Here is a 20,000-nt window from a genome sequence, read left to right on the forward strand (position 1 = left end):
TGTCACTGGTAGGCAGGATTCTGAATTGTCCACAGACTGAGTAGAAAACAATGGTGCCATTACTGCCATATATCATCATGAGCATCATTAGCGAGGACTATTAATATGAAGATAGTTTGAGTTTGTGTGAGGTCGTCCTTTAACCCAATCAGGACGGGAACCCCTTTTGGTGTTACTTCAGATATTGAAAAATAGCAGATCTACGAGCTCGTAGCGCGGCACCGAGTGCTGCGGCACGAGCTTGTAGAGCTATAGTAGATCTTCTATTTTTGAGAAATCATGGAAATGTGGCGCAAATCTTTGAATATATATATTCAACGTTTTGAACTCGAATCTTTGCTTCCGGTGGGGTTATTTTCAGCTGGCAGCCAAATACATGTAATTCTGGCCTGGGGGCTCCTTGACAAGAAATAGTTTGAGAACCACTGATATAGAAACAGAGGTTTTTCAGAAAACTGTCATGATTTAGAAGACAAATGAAGCACATTATAAAAGGACAATTGCATTCAGTGATGTGAAACACCTACAGCATGCTTGTTATAACTTTGACTGCAGGTGTATGATTTTCAAGCCTGGTTTATTTACAATGGTGTCTCCGGGCTATGGGATCTACGTGGTCGGAGGAACTCGTGTGACTTTCTTCAGTAGCATTTTGGTAAAGCTATAGGCACAATGGTTTATGTTATGTTCACTCTTAGGGCCGATTCATACTCCTATCTTACCACTGTTTCGAAATGATTTCGGCTCGTCAGAAATGTTCATTAGCACCGAAGAGCCGACTTTAGGACGGTACCCGTCCAAAAACCACACTGGTTCGGAGGAGGGGGATTATCATTTGTCACTGCTATGCGCTAGCATATCCTATGGGCTGAGTGAAGCCTGTCGGCGAGGAGTGTTGAACGGGAGGAGCAGGATGGAGGCTCTAGTCCTCCTCACTGGCAGGTGAGCCAGTATAGGGTACAACAGTGTGTCCTCCCGATGGGGGTCCCACCCCCTTCCATGACGACGCCAGGCCCAGGAAATAATTCACAATGCATTTTTCCAATAGACATTTCAAAACGTATTTATTTAAAGACCTTATAAGCGTCACACAAACCCAAATCGAGTTGTGACAAATCATGACAACAAACACAATATTCTGGACTAAACAAATAATTACAAAGAAGAAAAACAACAACAACAAGTGTTGTAACCTGCCGTTTTCTTCTTCTTTCTAATTATTTGTTCGGCCCGAAAAAATTTGTTTGTTGTCATGATTTGTCATGACAAGAGTTGGTTTTGTACGAGGCTTAAAGGGTCTTTAAATAAATACTTTTTTAAATGTCTATGAGGAAAAAGATAATCATTTCCTGGGCCCTGGTAGGGGGCGGGACTGCGACACTCTATAGGTGAGCCAGTATATTGCTGCAACACAGCAATATGTGGGTCGGGTGTTAATTGGACAAAATGACAAAAAAGACAAAATGGGTCAAAATGATTGTCTGTTCTCTCAAATTATACAAACAAATAAAAATCAAGTAATCAGTTCACGGTGATTCATCATGGTGCTATGTATTTTAAACTGTCTACAATAATAATACAAACTTATAACTCTCTCTCTCTCTCTCTCTCTGACTGTCTCTCAGGGTGTCTGAAGGCGTGTCACAGCAGGACAGATTACAGGTCCTAGCGGTAAGTCTGCACATAATAGTAATCATGCACTGTACCAGTTTGAATGTAATGTAATGCACTGTACTGTATATATACTATCATACAGTACTGTGGTGTGTAGTGGGGGTATTCTGGGATGTTACAACTCTGTAGTACGGTGTAGATGTTATATAGGACTAGAGGAACCATGTCCTTCAACTTGGCCTACATCATCACAAACATTCCCCACACTGCTCTCTGGGTTGCCATGGTTACCCCTTCACCCCCTCCCCTCCCCCTTCCTCTTTGTCTCCTTTACTGAGAGAGAGAGAGAGAGAGAGAGAGAGGTCAGCATTGTGTCCTCTGTCAAGGACATGCACACGCACGGCCACGCACGCACACACGCACGCACGCGGGCCCCTTTTCCACCGGTTGAGAACCGGTTCATTTTTAGAACCAGTTTTTAATCCATGAGCCAGACCTCCAAAATTGGACGTTAATTATGAATTGATACACGAAGACAATGATGTATTGTATTGTATTACACATGTTCTGAAATTGTACATTTAAATATGCAAATTAGGCAGTATGTAGGAGAAATATGCAAAAAATAAATAAATAAAATACCAGTACTGTGAAAGGGTTATCATATATTAATTTACTTATATTGACAATTTAATATACGTAGGTATGGTTTTGCCCACTACATTCATAATTAATGTCCAATTTTGGAGGTCTGGCTCATGGACTAAAAACTGGTTCTGGACTGAACCAGTGGAAAAAGGTTTCAACACACTAGAGGGTGGCTCTGTTCTGTGCTGTGATTGGTTGACGGACGGATGTGACATCATCAGTCCTCAGACACATATCAGATCTACAATGTCAGCTGTTTTGTTTTACTCGCATCCCCAGCATTTATCATTCAGGAGGGGAATGTTGGCCAAAAAAAAATAGAAGATCTACAAGTTCACAGTGCAGTGTCCACATATAGGTTCACTTACAGTACTTCCTGGACTACATTGTCTCAGTATCCACAAGTAGGAGCAGTGCACCAAAGCATTATGGGAATTGTAGTCCATAGGAAGTGAGCCCAGTGTCCATGCTAAAACATCTACAACCACATATTACACACATCAAACCCCCAGGAAAGTGTTCTAAATCTTCTAAACATATATATTTTTTGCGAAAAGGGTGAAGTCCTTACGGACGTGTAACTCTGAGAGTGTACATAATGGAACCATAGCCTTTATGTTGTAGCACTGTGTATAGACATATAAAGGTAGATGCCCTTTTCGGCTCTTAAGGGAGGGCAAAAACATTCCCGAGATTCCTTGCGAAGGACCGCGGAAGCATGAGTGTGCGTCACAGAGTGCATGTTCGGGTCTGATAAGTCCACTCTTCCGGCGTACCAGTGTAAATTCTACAGCCCTCCCCGTCAACACACATGGCTCCAACGAACTGCAGCAGCCAATGAGGCATCTATTTATTTCATATCTATGGATACTATATACACTAGACTCATACAGCTGCCTGTTTCTCATGTTGACCCAACTTCCTGTTTCCCATCATGCCTCACTTGCCGTGCAGGAGAAGAGGAAGCGGCAGACGGAGATCGAGAACAAGAAGAGACAACTGGAGGACGACAAAAGACAACTGCAACACCTCAAGGTGAGAAACGCTAACATATAATACTGCGCCGAAACCTATGCCGAAACCTACCGAAACACACTGAAAAACTGTCTAATACCGTCTGCTGATCCCGTGACAACAAGGCCCCAGAACAGCGGTAGATGGCACTTGGAATTAGCCCTTCACCGAATCCCAACCCAAAAATCTGTTGTATAGTGTCCAATGCCAATCCAAATAGTTCAGCAGCGGTTGCTATGCAGGTCAAGCTTTCTTCGCTGCTAACTGTGCCTATTGGACAAGGATGGGTTGGGGAGGGACTTAGTGAAGGGATAATTGTAGGTCTTACATTTAGTTTGACTCGTTTCCACAGATACATATTGTGTAAATATAGCCGAACTAAAAGCTCCCTGCAGCGGCTCGCACTGCAAGGTGCTGTGAGCTTGCAATTTTCATAATGTTTGCCTCTTTCTTTACGTAATATCGGACAATTTGGTATTACAAGGGTCTTAAATGTAATTAATTTGTTACTTTAGAAATGTGCAGATATAGATACCCTGTAGCCCAGTGGTTCCCACACTTTGGCATGTCTATAGGACCCCCAAATTGACACTAGTTATCCCGCGGACCCCCATTTGAAAAGAGAAGATTTTTACGCAGTGATTCTCAACCCATTTGATTTCAAGGACCCCCAGTTTGACATGTATTAGTCTACGGACCCCCATTTAATGGCATTTCTATCTCTGAGACCCCAATTTATATTGTAAAATCTATGTTAATTTAACTCTGAGAGTGTATAAATGGACATTTGGCTCCATTTGTACACTCTCTGACCCCTTTCCCACCGGATTTATCATACTTCATCTTCTAATGTGTCTTTAAGGCCGTATAGTGCTTGCACAATATAGCGTGAAAAAAAACAGCTGACCACAATCCAGGTCTTGCCACCTGCGTGCGCGAAGCGAGAATGCGCACGTCAATTTCACGGGACCGCACCTGCATGCAGCTTGCGTCAACGGCGCCCATCAACTTCCAAAATGATCGCCCGCCTCTCATTGAAAATTGAATTGCCATGGGGCGTTATATTGTAGCACGAAGAGGCCGTTAAAATGGTGTTTATTAATGTTGACTTAATGTGTGTGTGCGTGTGCGTGTGTGTGTGTGTGTGTGTGTGTGTGTGTGTGTGTGTGTGTGTGTGTGTGTGTGTGTGTGTGTGTGTGTGTGTGTGTGTGTGTGTGGCATTAGCACATGCACTGTAGTTACTATTCATAGCTGGTGATTAGGCAGTACGTGAGACCACACCTACACTAGACTATACAGTATGTACAGTAGCTGCCCCTCCCACTTTTACTGTACACATTGTGATGTCTGTGCAGGAAGGGAAGCATGCACGCACACACACACACACGCACGTACGCACGTACGCACGCACATGCACGCTCACACGGCTGCATCCACATAGCATGGATGTTCGGATAAGGAAAGGGGTTGGGAGGGGGAAGGGGCGGGGAGTAATCATCTCCTCCTGTGTGTGTGTGTGTGTGTGTGTGTGTGTGTGTGTGTGTGTGTGTGTGTGTGTGTGTGTTCGTGTGCGTGTGCGTGTGTGTGTGCGTGTGCGTGCGTGCATGTGTGCGTGCGTGCGTGCGTGCGTTTCTCAGAGATGTGAGTATATGATGTCACCCAGACAGAACACTCTATCAGAGAGAGAGAGAGAGAGAGAGAGAGAGAGAGAGAGAGCAGGGTGGGGCAGGATAAAAAACAAAGGAGGAAGTAGGCAGTAAGAGAGAAAGAGAGAGGGATGACGGGATGAAAGGCATTAGCAACGGAGGAGAGAGGTTGGATGGAGGGATGATTGATGGATGGATGAAAGAAAGAAAGGTTTACGGGACCTGTGGTGAAAGCAACGAGAACTTCTGACGTATAGGCTACGAGATAATAGTTATTGCTATCAGCATGACTTTGGTTTCTGGACTTTGAGTTACTGGCCATGCATCAGTGATAGTTGACTATGATAGTGATACACAGTGACAGTTGACTAGTCCTATAAACATTCATGAGCTAAAAGATGGGTACGTGTGTCGCCCATGCAGGACCTGAGAGTATAGGTGCCCAGCAACAAAGTCGGTCGGCTATCCCGATCTGCCGATCCGACCAATATGAAAGTAGCCTGGCCCATGCAGCCAGCGTGTTTTCTGGTCTAGAGGGGTGGGTAGCCTGGCCCAGCCAGCCAGCTTTCTGGTCTAGAGGGGTGGGTAGCCTGGCCCAGCCAGCGTGTTTTCTGGTCTAGAGGGGTGGGTAGCCTGGCCCAGCCAGCGTGCTTTCTGGTCTAGAGGGGTGGGTAACCTGGCCCAGCCAGCGTGCTTTCTGGTCTAGAGGGGTGGGTAGCCTGTCCCAGCCAGCCTGCTTTCTGGTCTAGAGGGGTGGGTAGCCTGGCCCAGCCAGCCTGCTTTCTGGTCTAGAGGGGTGGGTAGCCTGGCCCAGCCAGCGTGCTTTCTGGTCTAGAGGGGTGGGTAACCTGGCCCAGCCAGCCTGCTTTCTGGTCTAGAGGGGTGGGTAGCCTGGCCCAGCCAGCGTGCTTTCTGGTCTAGAGGGGTGGGTAACCTGGCCCAGCCAGCCTGCTTTCTGATCTAGAGTGGTGGGTAGCCTGGCCCAGCCAGCGTGCTTTCTGGTCTAGAGGGGTGGGTAGCCTGTCCCAGCCAGCCTGCTTTCTGGTCTAGAGGGGTGGGTAGCCTGGCCCAGCCAGCCTGCTTTCTGGTCTAGAGGGGTGGGTAGCCTGGCCCAGCCAGCGTGCTTTCTGGTCTAGAGGGGTGGGTAGCCTGGCCCAGCCAGCGTGCTTTCTGGTCTAGAGGGGTGGGTAGCCTGGCCCAGCCAGCGTGCTTTCTGGTCTAGAGGGGTGGGGAGTGCTTGGAGCAAGCGCTGGAGAACATTGGTTCAGCGATGCACCCCTCGCCTCTCCCCTCCCTGGTAGAAAACAGTGGAGAAAACTGACATCACTACATTGAGAGCGACGCCTCCTCTGCACTGTAGTTCACTCCCACTCCTAGACCAGGAAGTGTCTCACGTTCCCCGGGGCTTTTATTTTTTTGAGCCGTAGAGAACGAAAATAAAAGCCTGAGTACCGGGGCTAATATATGAAAGGGACATGGGCACACATTATGCAGAGCTCTCCATGTATGGGCGTAAAATGGACACGGGCAGACTGATTAAGTCAGAATTAACTCTGAAACCTCCTGGACTGCATGCACTGATGCGCTTGCTTGTAGAACCACTACGATACACAAAGCTGTAGCCTGCAGAAACCTGAACATGTAAGGCCGAAACATAAGGCCACGGTGCGTTCTGGAAGTGTTTCAGCCTCATTCATCTGCTGCTGATCATCATCAGAGTGGGTGGAGTCTCCTGAATGCCACTGCCCCTGCCTGGTTTTAAAGGTATATTCAGTGATTTCACTGAATTCAAATATGACTTCTTTTTTCGTTTTGTTGTGATAATCCTCCCTACTATAGAGTGTGCTGACCATATAAGGAGTTCCTCCAGTCCCCAGTTAGCCCCTGGGGGTAAAAAAAAACCTTTGGTTTCGTTTTCCTTTTTGGCTATAGGTGGCAAAGGCTTCATCTAATCAGGATAGAGAGGGGCCTTCCGCCAATCATGATCGAGCGGGGGAAGGTCTTGGTGTGTGTGTGCTGTTGGCCTGTCGTGTGTCCCCCCCACTGTAGTGCATGCATGTGCACATCTTGTTACCGGGGCGGACCGGGTTTTCTTTCCAAATCACTCAAATCACTGAATGCTCCTTTAAGTTGATAAACAAGCAAACTTGGTTATCTGTGTTATCCTTTATATCAGTGGTTTTCAACCAGTGGTCCTTAACGGCGTTCTAGGTGGTCCCCACTCCCAGCTAAATGACGGAGAGTTGGTAACCATGGACCCTTATAGGTCTTTAACTCTTTAGAGTGTAATATGAAACCAACCCTTACGTTGGTTTCATTTGGTTTCATTTTACGCTCTCAAGAGTAAAATTATTGTTAAGGATCTGCATTACTTAATTTACAAGAAGTCTACATATTAGAGAATGTAGTAGAATTGCTATGTTTGGCTGTCATCTCTCCTGATAGCACCACTTCAATACAACATGGAATTGTGGGCAAAATCTTATCTAACGATAACAAAATATGTCTTGGGTCTGAGAGGCTAAATCTCATCAAGTCTATGGCTTAAATGCTGAATACAAAATGGTGCTTGAAATGAAAAGGGTTGAAAACCACTGCTTTATATTTGGATAATGCTTGCGCTCCTGGATGATTTTTTTTTTTGCTTTTACGTAGAACCCAGTGGAGAACGTGTACCGTGATAGGTTTCCTTCTTTGGCGAACACAGCGTGTGGCAAATTGCATTTTAGAGGCGTACAAAACAGTCACTCTAAAAGTAACTACAATTTACAATTTACAATTTAGGCATTTAGCAGACGCTCTTAATCCAGAGCGATTTACATTAAGCAAGAACAAAAAGCATGGGAATACATCACAAAAAAGCATTTATCATGAAACATGCGTAAGCTAAGAAAGTAACAGTGGAATATCTATATTATGAGACTATACATATAAACTATATATATATATACTACTACTAACTAGTACTTCACAGCCTTCCTAGAAATTTACCAGAGTCAAAGTAAAATATTTGTCTAGGAAATGTACTCGAGTAAGAGTAATAATCACAAAGTACAGATCTTCAGAAGCTGTACTTAAGTACAGTACTCATGTCAATTTACTCAGTTACTGACTGTCCACCTCTGTCTAACAGTGACATCATTGGTGGGGAATCCAAGCTAATAGAAACGGCAGGCTTTCTATTCCTGGAAATTGGCATGCTACAATGGAAGCCATTGTTCTCACGTTAATGACAATCACACTCGGGTGAAGTGAGGGGCGCTCTTATCCTACATCATCATACATCACACTTCTGTGCTCAGCCAATCAGATGAGCATATCCCGTGCTCTATACGGACAGACACACAAAGCTGTGCATATAAGGAGGCGCTAGCGTGCCTCAAAAAGTGAAACCTTGTTTAAAAAATCACCCTCGTGTATAGTGAGGGGTGTTCTCGTCATCATACATCATCATACATCACATTCCGTGCTCAGCCAATCAAATCATTTCCGTGGTACACACAGACACAAAGCTGGCCATAGGAGACGCTATAGCTCAAAAACAGAAAACTGAAGTGTCCACAGCCGTCCTATGAGACAGTAGCCTGGTGTAACCACTCCCCCTGCTGGACAACATTTGCATTCTGCCAGAAGGGTGTGTCTGGTATCTCTCCGGCAACGAGACGATGTACTCCGGACCAATTCTGTCCAGAGCGATATGCGGCCGCTAGAGGCGGGATCAACGCGAGACTCATGACATATTGAAGCTGTGCCACAGCACGAATGTAAACTCAACCTAACGGGACTACAACTCAAAATGATTACGGAGATGTTTGTCCCGCTGCTTCCGGGTTCATCGTCTCTGCTAGAGAGAGAGGCGAGATGCGGGCAGGAGGAGGGAACATGTGAACTCAATACTGCCCCAATATGGCAGTGTCAGGTTAATGAGACAGACCAAGTACACACAAATGGTACTCACCTTACAAGTACAGTAAGACGCCTGAAAAGGGCGAGGTCGCGTGCACTGGCCATATATGGAGCGTGTCTTGAGTGTACAGGGTTTGATGAGGTCAGATCAACATAATGGAATTATTATCAGAACAGGTCAGCTCCATAGACTGGAGGATCTAAGGGTGGCAGCGGTGGCAGTGTCTTGAGGGTTTGATGAGGGCCCAGGTAGGGCCGGGCCTTAATTTTCTGGCCTGTTGAGAACTCTAGTTTTCGCGGATGCACTAATAACTTTGGGGCAGGCAAAAGGGAGACATCAAAGAGAACAGGTTCTGACATGATGACATCATGGATCTCCATATATGGGCTTAATTTACTATGATATGATCCCTGGTTTACTCTCATCCCTGATGATGTCATAGTGATGTCACGAGACCTGGGCATAATATATTATTTTCCAAATAAACACAATGTCATATAGCGCCGACACCTCAAGGGTTTTTTCCATAAAACCGTTTTGCCTAGTCGATTTAAAATAACTTGCTTGTGTAGAATGTTTTGCTGGACAATTAATCTGACGCTAGGAACATATTCACAGAGACCCCGCCATACCGATGTCTATGTAGTCGTACAGAACGAGGTGTATTCCTTCGGAGGAATCGACAACAACAGCAATAGCAGCGACGACATTTATCGGATCAAAGTTTCCGTATTCAACACGGTGTCTTTGCGCTGTAAGAATTTGCTCCTTGAGACAAAGAGAGGAGAAGGACCCCTTGATGTTCCATCCGTACGCAAGCGTGAGGGCTACACAGCCGTGCTGATAGGAGGTGCTGTCTACACATGGGGAAGGTGTCCTGACCGCAACATGCTTTATGCGTTTGATGTCGACGACCACAGGTGGTTCAAACCCAAGATTTCCGGGACTTTTCCAAAGAGCAGGTACAACCACTCGGCCTGCGCCTTGGGGAAGGTCATGTATATACACGGAGGATGCACCCAGGCTGGATACACCAATGACATGCACAAGTTGGACACCGCCACGATGGCCTGGGCTTTAATTGGAACCGGAGGCACTCCAGCGCCTGCCACATTCGCTCACTCTGCCACCATAATCGGCACAAAGATGTTTGTTTTTGGAGGCTTGGCGGTCAGGTCGGGTGAATGCTGCAACACCGTCAGCGTGTTTGACACAGAGACCAACTTCTGGCTGAACACGCCAGAGGTAGGTCGAAACGAAAAAATTTGGTCGAAACGGGTTCTTCCAAAAAAACGATATGATCATTCAGCCTTTGCCTACAATGGAGAGCTGTACATAATTGGTGGCTCGAAGAAGTACTTTAATGTTCTCTGGAAATTCAGTCCAGAGTCCTTCTCATGGAAGCAGGTTAAGCCAAGGGAGAAAGACCGTTCGTCTCGGATGAATTGTGACGGTAAGTGCTGTTGCATGGTCGGAGATCGTATCTTCTTCTTTGGAGGATGCAGCTCACCCAAAGACCTGCATGTCTTAGACTTATGTGGAGGATGCAGCTCACCCAAAGACCTGCATGTCTTAGACTTATGTCCTAGTCTGAAGACCCTATGCAAGCTAGCAGTACATCAGCATGGTCTGGAGCAGTCTGGACTCCCACACAACACCAGGTGGGAACTGGCGGCCCACACTCCCATGGTTGTGGGCCGTGGTTGTAACGCGGCATGGTTGTAACATGCACGTTATCTCTTGATTGGCCAACACCATCATGACGCCATCGCGTCAGTACGTGTACAGTAGGCATGCCGCGGTTTACCAAATTTCGGTAATACCGCGACAGGAACAGTCACGGTGTTGATACCGTGAGATTTCCGAGCATACGGTATTTTAATACAGCGTCGGTGGGCGGCGCATGCTGCGCATATGCAAAGCAACTCCACTCGCACACTAAGGCAAAACATCTATTTTCACCACACAGCTGCAGTAGATTGAAAAGTTGCTTCCTACCTTTGAGTTAGTGTTGCTGAAAGACACCCAGATCCAAATTGTATATTCCATATTTCCATATGTACTATAAGAGTGAACTAGTGTCAAGGGAGGCACACAGTGACAGTTGTGAGCATGCGCAGATTATTTTATTTTTATAAATACCGTGGAATACCGAGGTATAGATTATCAATACCGGCACCATATACCGTACTGTAAAATCTCATACCGTTGCATGCCTAGTGTACAGCAATGTGCTCAGGAAGTTTCAAGTGTTTTCCTTCATCCTAGTGGCAGGGGTGAATGTCGGCCGGGACGGTCCGAAGCTCCGACCCGGTAAGACCTGACCCAATTTTGCTCTTAATGTGTAGTGTGTGGACCATGGTGACATTGATCAAATCTTGATAAAAAAACGCTTCTACTATATTATTTAGGCCCCCACAATCTAAAGCTATGTTTCTATGTCAGTGGTTCTTCGATTAAAGAAAAATAGCAGACCTATACAAGCTCGTAACGCGCCACTCGGTGGCGCGCTATGAGCTTGTAGATCTGCTATTTTACAATAGCTAAAGCACCAAAATGGGTTCCCGCCCCAAAATGCGCTGCACAAGGTGCCCTCTTTTTTCACTTGAGCACCTGCCCCTCTAAATGTCTGTGCACCCACTGAGAGAGGGAGTGCCATGGTTCACTTGGAAGTGGAGTGGGAGTGGAGTGGATACGGAAACTGAGACGTTCATCTGCCTAAGATATGCGTGCATATGAACGGATATAGTAGGCGGGCTCTACGACGAATTCAATTCCACCAGCGCTCAAAACTGTTTCTGGTTGGCTGACAGATGACACAGTGCAATACTTATAGTTCTGATTGGTTCAGAACGAAAATAAATTAAAAAAAAGCACAGGAAACTAAATTAAAACAGCGCCGGCAACTTGCACTCAGAAGAATGTGATTAAACAAATAATTTAAGCAAAATGGCAACGAACAATAGCTAGATAGAGTTGAAGAAGCTGATGATGTAGTTCAACTCGGAGAAGGTACAAATGCCCAACCAAATCGACCCATAAGGGTCGATTTGGGGACCCCCAACTTGGGACCACCAACTCTCTCAAGGACCCCTGGGGGTCCCCGGACCCACTTTGGGAACCACTGCTATACAGTACACAGCATATAATAGGGACTATATAACAGAGGTCCTCAAACCTCAATCTATATTACATTTCGAGGACAAACCTTATAACTGATCTGACCGTATACAAATAAATAACCGTAGAGTTATACAGACTTGTAAGGGTTCATTTTGAACCCCCTAAAAAGGGACCCAGAGAGTCCCTGCTGGACCCCATGTTGAGAACCGGTGGTCTATGATGGTGGGTCTGACATGATTAATGCCCATATAAATGGCGCCTGACCGCTTAGAAAAATATTTGGGGCTGCGGGGCTGAGCGGTCCGCAGGCACCTATATAGGCTCGTAATCCAGCCTGGCAGTGTAGCGTGCTGTGGGTTCGAGTCCCGAGCCCGTCGGACTTTGTCGCGTGTCTCCCCTCCCCTCCCCCACCCATCTCTGTCTCTCCCCCTTTCCTGTCTAAATTACTGTACCAAAAAAAAAACATGCAAAATATCTTTGATTTGGGAGTTGATGTCCTGCACAAGAAACATGACATGGCCCAGTATACCAAACACATGCACACATGTGTACAAGGGGATGTTAGTGGGCCAACAGGATGCAGGGAAAAGGATGTGTGTGTGTGTGTGTGTGTGTGTGTGTGTGTGTGTGTGTGTGTGTGTGTGTGTGTGTGTGTGTGTGTGTGTGTGTGTGTGTGTGTGTGTGTGTGTGTGACTGTGTGTGTGTGTGTGTGTGTGTGTGTGTGTGTGTGTGTGTGTGTGTGTGTGCGTGCGTGCGCGCGTGGAAGGGGGGGGGGGGGGGGGGCTACATATTGTTATGGACAGACCTCAACAGGACAAGAAACAGGAAGTTCTGTAGACAGAACCCTGTCTGTCTGTCTGTCTTTATTATCATTAGTAGAGGTGTGAGACAGATATCTGCTGGATTTAGATGCAGCTGTGCCTGCCCTTGGAGTGTGTGTGTGTGTGTGTGTGCGTGCGTGTGTGTGTGTGTGTGTGTGTGTGTGTGTGTGTGTGTGTGTGTCTGTGTGTGTCTGTGTGTGTGTCTGTGCGTGTGCATGTGCGTGCGCGTATGCTGTCCCTGAACACGTTCCATGAATGATGGTTCATGTTTTGGAGTGAACGTGAAGTGAACATACACAGTAGTCCTATACTGTACTTCCGCTTGACGAACGTTATTATGAACGCCGTTCATTCCGGTGTATAGTCTGTGAACGCCGGCGCTCTCTCTCAAAGTCCAACAACGTTGTTCAATATTTGAAAGAATGTTATGGAAAGGTCACTCAGTACAGTATACTGACCCAGACGATAGAAATATCACATTAATGTCCGTAGACTTTGTCTGCCTGGTTTGAAGAAGCAAAGCGTGTGTGATCTCTTGCTGTACTGCATGTTGACATCAGTCATCAGTCACACAACTTCTCAATAGAGGGCATGCGCATGACATCATCATCATACCCAGAAGTTATGCAGGAACGCCTTACTGAGTGGCAAAAAACTACTTTTCTGACCTTGACAGCCCATACATCCAAACAGAAAAGTCCTAGCTGATTGGATTAAACAACGTTAAACATTAAACTCACTTTGCCAAGTCACTTTGCCACTCCATTTTCCACTCCATTTCCCATTAATTTCATGCATGCGCGTACGCTCTATTATGTCTGAGCTAATGTTTCTAAGTATAGTGTAGTCGTGCAAAGAGCCAGGGATATACAGTATGGGTACTGAAGCCAAGAAAACGTTTGGGAGCCTCTGGATATGACTGTATAATTGTGCTACTATTTTTGTCATATCTCCATCCATCTTCAACCGCTTATCCGTAGTCTGGTCGCGGGGGCAACTGCTCCACCAGAGAGCTCCAGACATTCCTCTCCAGAGCAACAATAGTGACTTCCTCCTGGGGGGATTCCGAGACGTTCCAAGGACAGTGAGTCGATGTAATCCCTCCATCTGCGCCTTGGTCTGCGCCGAGGTCTCCTCCCAGTGGGACGTGATATTTTTTGTCATATCTGCTGCTTATTATTGTTCTGTCTGTCTGTCTGTCCGCTTGTCCCCCACTCCGCAGTCGAAAGCCCTGCGAGAGCGCTGGCTGCTCGATGGCGCCCCCGCTGGCCAGCCGGAGCAGGACGACGTGAGGAGACAACTGACGGAGGACGAGAACAAAAGCAGAGACCTGGAGAACGCCATCAGCAGGTTGGGACACGTTTACTACATGTACAGTACGCCTCGGGGGGAGGGGAGGTTATATGCTCCGGGTTGGGGCGGCCATAGCTGAGTGGTATAGTGAGCCCTCCTGGGAAGCCTGCAGAGGCCCCGGTTGTCGCAGGTTCCATTCCAGGCCCTGGTTGTCGCAGGCTCCATTCAGTGTTGTTTACGTCGACTAAAACTAAGACAAAACAATGTTCGTCGACTACCTTTTTCCACTGATGAAAACGAAATGGAAACTAAATGAAAACTAACCTATGATGACTAAAACTGAGACTAAATATGTTGGACAATTTCGTCAACAAATAAAAACTAGACTAAAATGTTAGGAAGGGACTGGTGGACAAAATATCCAGTTTAAGTCATTTTACACTTGGTTGCATGCCGAAAATAGCCGATCTACAAGCTCACAATGCGTCGCAGCACGACGCGTTGTGAGCTTGTAGATCGCCGATTTTCAGCAAATGTAAAAACAGTCATTACGACGGCATCGGCATCCAGGCCCGCCAAAATACATTTTAGCCGACTAAATCAACTGTAGATTTAGTAGACTATTTAGTCGACTAAAAACTAGACTAAGACATCCCAGGTGACTAAAATGTGACTAAAACTAAATGAAAACTATTCAAGAGACTACGACTATCTAAAGACTAAACTGAAATCTAAATTTAACTGCAAAAAACAACACTCAGGGCCAGCAATGTGTCGACGTGTCTCCATGAGCAAGACTCCTATAAGTCACATAGGATGATGTATATATAGGCTAGTATGATAACGGCGGCCCTCACTTCACACAGGTGTTATTTTTTTAACTTCTGGAACACAGTTGGGGTGCAGTACTTAGTTTTTGGTTTAGACTAGTCATTGGTTAGACCAGTCATTAGTCCTATACAACTACAACCTATCTCAAACCCTCACCCTAAACCTAACCTCCCACGGGGCAGCACACCTAAACCTAACCTTAAAGGACAACTTTAGTTTCTTTCAACCAAGGTTCATGTTTTAGGTTGTTATTAGAGAAACTAAAAGATGAGTGTTAATTACTTGCACAAACAGAGTGCGCAAGTAATAGTTTTGGTCCAGGGCGATGTTTGATGCGTATGCGCCGTGCCAGCGTATGACGTAATGACTACTTGTGCTTGATATGACCGTGGTGTCAGATTACATACATGCTGCTACGATACATACGCAAAGTAACCACAGTATACCGCTAATCAACTTACAAATTACATATACTGTACATAGAGGCATTTCCTGTAATCCCCCCCCCCCCTGTCAAAAACAGCTAAAATCCCTAAAACGAAAGAAAACGGCAAATGAAAAAAAATTACATTCACCTTTACTTTCTCTAATAATAACAACCTAAAACATGAACCTTGGTTCAAAAAAACTAAAGTTGCCCTTTAACCCATATCTAACCAATGACTATAGTCTAAACTAACACAGTTCTTACATGACACTATAGGTATTTTCAATAGAAACAGTTTAGTAACCCCCAGGGGATAGATATAGTACCTAAATGAATAAATAATCACACCCGTGTGAGGTGATTCAAATAGCCGATCTACAAGCTCACAACGTGTCGATGTAGATTGGCTATAGTTGAACTGTTTTTAAATGTTTTTTTCAAAATAGTAAAATATAAATGGCAAATAAGTTTAGGGGTAAGGAGGGCACATAAGATAGGGCCCCATGGCTATTTGATCAGACACTATGGTGTAACATTTTGTGTAGGACAAAGTTTGTGGACACACAAACCAAAAGCTGGATATAGGAGATGTCAAAGAGAACATTTTGTATTACTACTACTATATTACTAGACCGGTGCCCGGCTGCACAGAGTCTTTTTTATGCCCATATTTGGAGATTTCTGTATCTGTCTCCCTTTATTCCTACATAATGGAGTTCTGTGTCAGGCATGCCCAGATATGAAGTCTGTTGCCTAATTTCAATGTGACATCGTGGAATCTACAGGTGAGGGAGACTTAAGGCTCATTTATAGTCTGGATTCTTGGTGGTTAGCTGACCACCGGAGATGAAATAACGTTGAGCAGTGGTGAGTACAGAGAGAAGGGCTGGGGCGGTGGATTTCTCTTCACCGCGGCTCAGTGATGTCATTTTGTAGTTCAGTGGTCACCTCACCACCGAAAATACAGACTATGAATAACGCTTTAGGCTCATTAGGTCCCCTTGGCAGAGACTGACCCAAGGCCTTTTGTAGGCATGTTGGCATGAACAAACTCGGTCTGTACCTAGAGTACAAACTGACCCAGGGCCTTTTGTAGGCATGTTGGCATGAACAAAGGTGGTCTGTACCTAGAGTACAAACTGACCCAGGGCCTTTTGTAGGCAGGTTGGCATTCATTAGAAAGAAGAAAAGAAATACAGGAGACAACAATATTTGTTTTGTTTTTCGTCTTATAAATTATTTGATCGGCCCAAAACATTGTGTTCATTGTCATGATTTGTCACGATCCGAGTTGGCTTTGTCCGCGGCGTAACCGTCTTTAAATAAATTAAATAAGAAGTGCCGATGGGAGAATGCATTGGGTTTTCATTTCCTGGGCCACTCGTTTTTCTGAAAGGGGGAGGGACTGCGGCGCTCTATAGGGGCGCTGTTGTGCCAGAAAACAGAGATAGAGAGAGAGCTGCACTGTTGCCTGCTAATGAGAGAGGGGGGGGGGGGGGGTAGTTGCACCACTCAGTTCACACGGGTGTGATGTTCGTCTTAGAAAAGAGACGAGCGCGGCAATGCCAAAGTGAGACCAGCACGGCGACGGCAACAACAGCTGCCAGCAGGCACATCATCACGACAAACACGACGTCCGGGCGCGGGCCGCCCACGGCGATGCTGAGCGACGCCTCCATCCCGGCGCCGTCGCCGTCGACCAGCGAACACCTGTACTCCCCGGCGGCGTCCCGCGTGACGGCCGCCAGCGTGTACGCGTCGGAGCCCTCCACCCGCACCACCGTCCCGTCCCTGAGGTGGAAGTCGTAGCGGCCGGGAGGAGGGTTCCCGTCCGCCAGGCACCGCAGAGTGACGTCGTCCCCCTCGGCGATGCCCCGACCTCCGCCGACGACCGCCGCCGTCAGACGCAGGCTCTCGGTCGGGCAGTGGACGGGGACGGCCAGCGGCTCCGACTCGCCGCCCTGCAGCCGGTGGCGGGACAGGCAGGAGAAGCGGGCGCCCGCGTCCCGCCGCGTGGCCCTGTACTCCAGAGACGAGGACGCGGTGGACAGGCCAGTGGAGGGGTCCACCGTCACGGAGGACGTGACCCTCACGACGTCCTCCGTCGCCGTCCCCGTCGTGTCCCGCTGCTGCTGCAGCGGCCGGCCGTCCTTCCGCCACGAGAGCTCGGCCGCGGGGTGGCCGTCCCTCGCCACGCACGTTCCCAGCGGCGTCAGCACGCCCGCCTCCAGGAACGCCGCTGCGTCGACGACGGCGGGGAGCGACGGCTTCCTGTAGACCGAGACCCTGTAGACGGCTTCTTGTAGACCCGCGGCCGCCGTGGTCACGACGCAGCGGTAGACCCCTTGTTCTTTCAGCGTCGCCCGGAGGATCCGGAGGCCCGAGCCGTCCCCCGAGAGACCGAACCTCTCGTCGTAGACCGTCGGTTCGGTCTCGTCGTCGGGACCTTTACTCAACAGCCACGTTGTGCCCTGGTCGTCGTCGTTCTCATACTGCCAGTGCAGCGCGTCCCCCGGCAGGAGGTCGTACGGACACGGCAGCTCGACGGCCTCGCCGTACAGGCCGCTCACCGCCTCCGCCGCGCTGCCGCTGCCGCGGCTGAAGCCCGGAAGAAGAGGGGTGGAGGACACCACCGCCGCCGCGCTGAAGACGAGGAGCGTCAGCAGGAGAGCGGTCGAACGCATGCCGGACATCCTGGGATGGAAGGGTTGAATAATGACTCTAAAATAACGTCGTACACGTCCTATGTTCTGACAGACAGAATGTGGGGTTCCGTTCTCTGTGGTTGTCCACTCTGAGGCTGCCGGAGGATTATCCGCCTGCAGCCTTCTTTTATAGGCGGATACAGTGGTGTCACTGTGACGTCACACTGATGACGTCACAATACTGGCAGGGTCGACATCATAGAGTATTAACCCATTCTGACCTGAGATCAGATTCAGACGAGGTTTCCACTGGACACACACTGGTCTGTTTAACCCATTCTGACCTGAGATCAGATTCTAAAAATGTCAGTCGTTCTTTGATTTTTCAAAAATAGCAGACCTACAAGCTCGTAGCGCGCCACTCGGTGGCGCGCTATGAGCTTGTAGATCTGTTATTTTTCAATAGCTAAAGCATAACATGATGCTAACACCAAAAGGGGTTCCCTTTCAGAATGGGTTAAAAGGATAGAGACTGATCTGGAGTGAAGCTCCGCCCCTCCGCTATTCATGTCAGTGGAAGTTGCTCAGTGGCGTTTTGCAGCACCCGGAGGGACCGTCTACTTCCGCCTTTTTCCCGATTTGGGCACCAAATGTTGGTGCCCAAAGTGCGGAAGTGCAGCTGAGCGCTCAATGTTAAAGCCCAGCTGCACGGGGGTTTCCTCGTCATGAATCCACGGGTCCGCCTGCAGTCCTTCCTCTTACCACTAGGGGCCCAGTGCTTCAACGTTGGAGCGCCTCACTGGCCCCTTGGTTGACATTGACAATGCCACGTAGAAGACTCCTGCTCTTAGGGCTGACAGCTGCAAGAAAAACTGCTCGTCCTAAGATGGAAACCTCCCCATGAACTTGGGGTCTCACAATGGATCCTTTCATTAATGGACATGATCTCTCTGGAACTCTCTATAGCTCCATCCAATGGGGCACAGGAAAACACACTTGACATCTTATCCACAGCATTAGGAAAACTTAAATCATGCCAACATATACAGGTATACTTAGGATCTCGATGACTGTTATTTTGTTTTCTTATTTTCTTTTTCCATTGGTGAAGTACCTGTCTTGCTTTATTTTGTTTTTGCTGTATTGTCATTTTTATCTGTTCAACCCCTTTTTTAACAAAAAATAAAAATAAAGACTTGATCACAAAAGAAAAACAATACTGGCAGGCCTCCAGCTAGACCACACCACAACGACCTGGTCAACAGCCTGCTGGTAGCTGTGGTGGAAAGTAACTAAGTACTAACATTTTGAGTTACTTTTACTTCACCCCAGTACTCCAAATAACATACTTTTACTCCACTGCATTTATTTGAAAACATTAGTTTATACTACTTACTTTGTAGATTTTGATTTTGATTACTACAAAACATACTGTCACGGTTTGCAGGTGTTGTAGGAGCCAGGCACAGGAACTGAGACAAACCCAGGAGATGATTAGCAAAAACGTAAAAGTTTACTAATAACTGACACAGATGCACTTAACTGCTAGGGCACCTCTCATGGACACTATTCACAGAGCTCTAGCAGCCTCCTGGCAGGACTACTGTTCCATTCACTATATTCAAATGTATTCACCAAGAGTACATTTAAGTCTATGGAACGTCATGTTTTTGGGGGACTTCCGATTCCTATAAACCGGAACCAGGAACCACACTCACCGTCTTGGTTCTCGTATCCTTGTATGTGAATGTTGATGATTGTGCTGTATCTCGGCTGCATTGGAAATGACGGCCTGCCCCTCAACTGCATAGTCCGAGTTGAAACAAAGGTTATGATGACCAGTGATGCAATGCATCCTGCATCCTTAGACTCACTAAATTGAGAGAGGACGCAATAATGTCACCGTCTGGCGTCCTGGGATGCAATAATACACTCAGTATTGTGCTCTAATGTCGTTGAAGTAGGACTCATAAAATGCCCCTGGGACCCATCTAAAAGACCGCCCCTGGGTCCCAGGACCCATTACATTCA

General features: G+C 47.1%; 1 protein-coding gene across 1 annotated transcript in view; it reads left to right on the top strand.

Annotated features, from left to right (window-relative positions):
- The window catches only part of LOC310860480 (paralemmin-1-like), a 46,750-nt gene that overhangs the window by 15,628 nt on the left and 11,122 nt on the right, over positions 1-20,000 (top strand). The window contains exons 2-4 of the mRNA XM_083767425.1: positions 1,626-1,671; positions 3,217-3,297; positions 13,996-14,123. Coding sequence (XP_083623551.1) covers positions 1,626-1,671; positions 3,217-3,297; positions 13,996-14,123 — 255 coding nt within the window. The remainder of the gene's footprint in view (positions 1-1,625; positions 1,672-3,216; positions 3,298-13,995; positions 14,124-20,000) is intronic.

Source organism: Protomyctophum parallelum (assembly GCF_964188405.1).
Source record: "Protomyctophum parallelum genome assembly, chromosome: 6".
Classification (NCBI taxonomy): domain Eukaryota; kingdom Metazoa; phylum Chordata; class Actinopteri; order Myctophiformes; family Myctophidae; genus Protomyctophum; species Protomyctophum parallelum.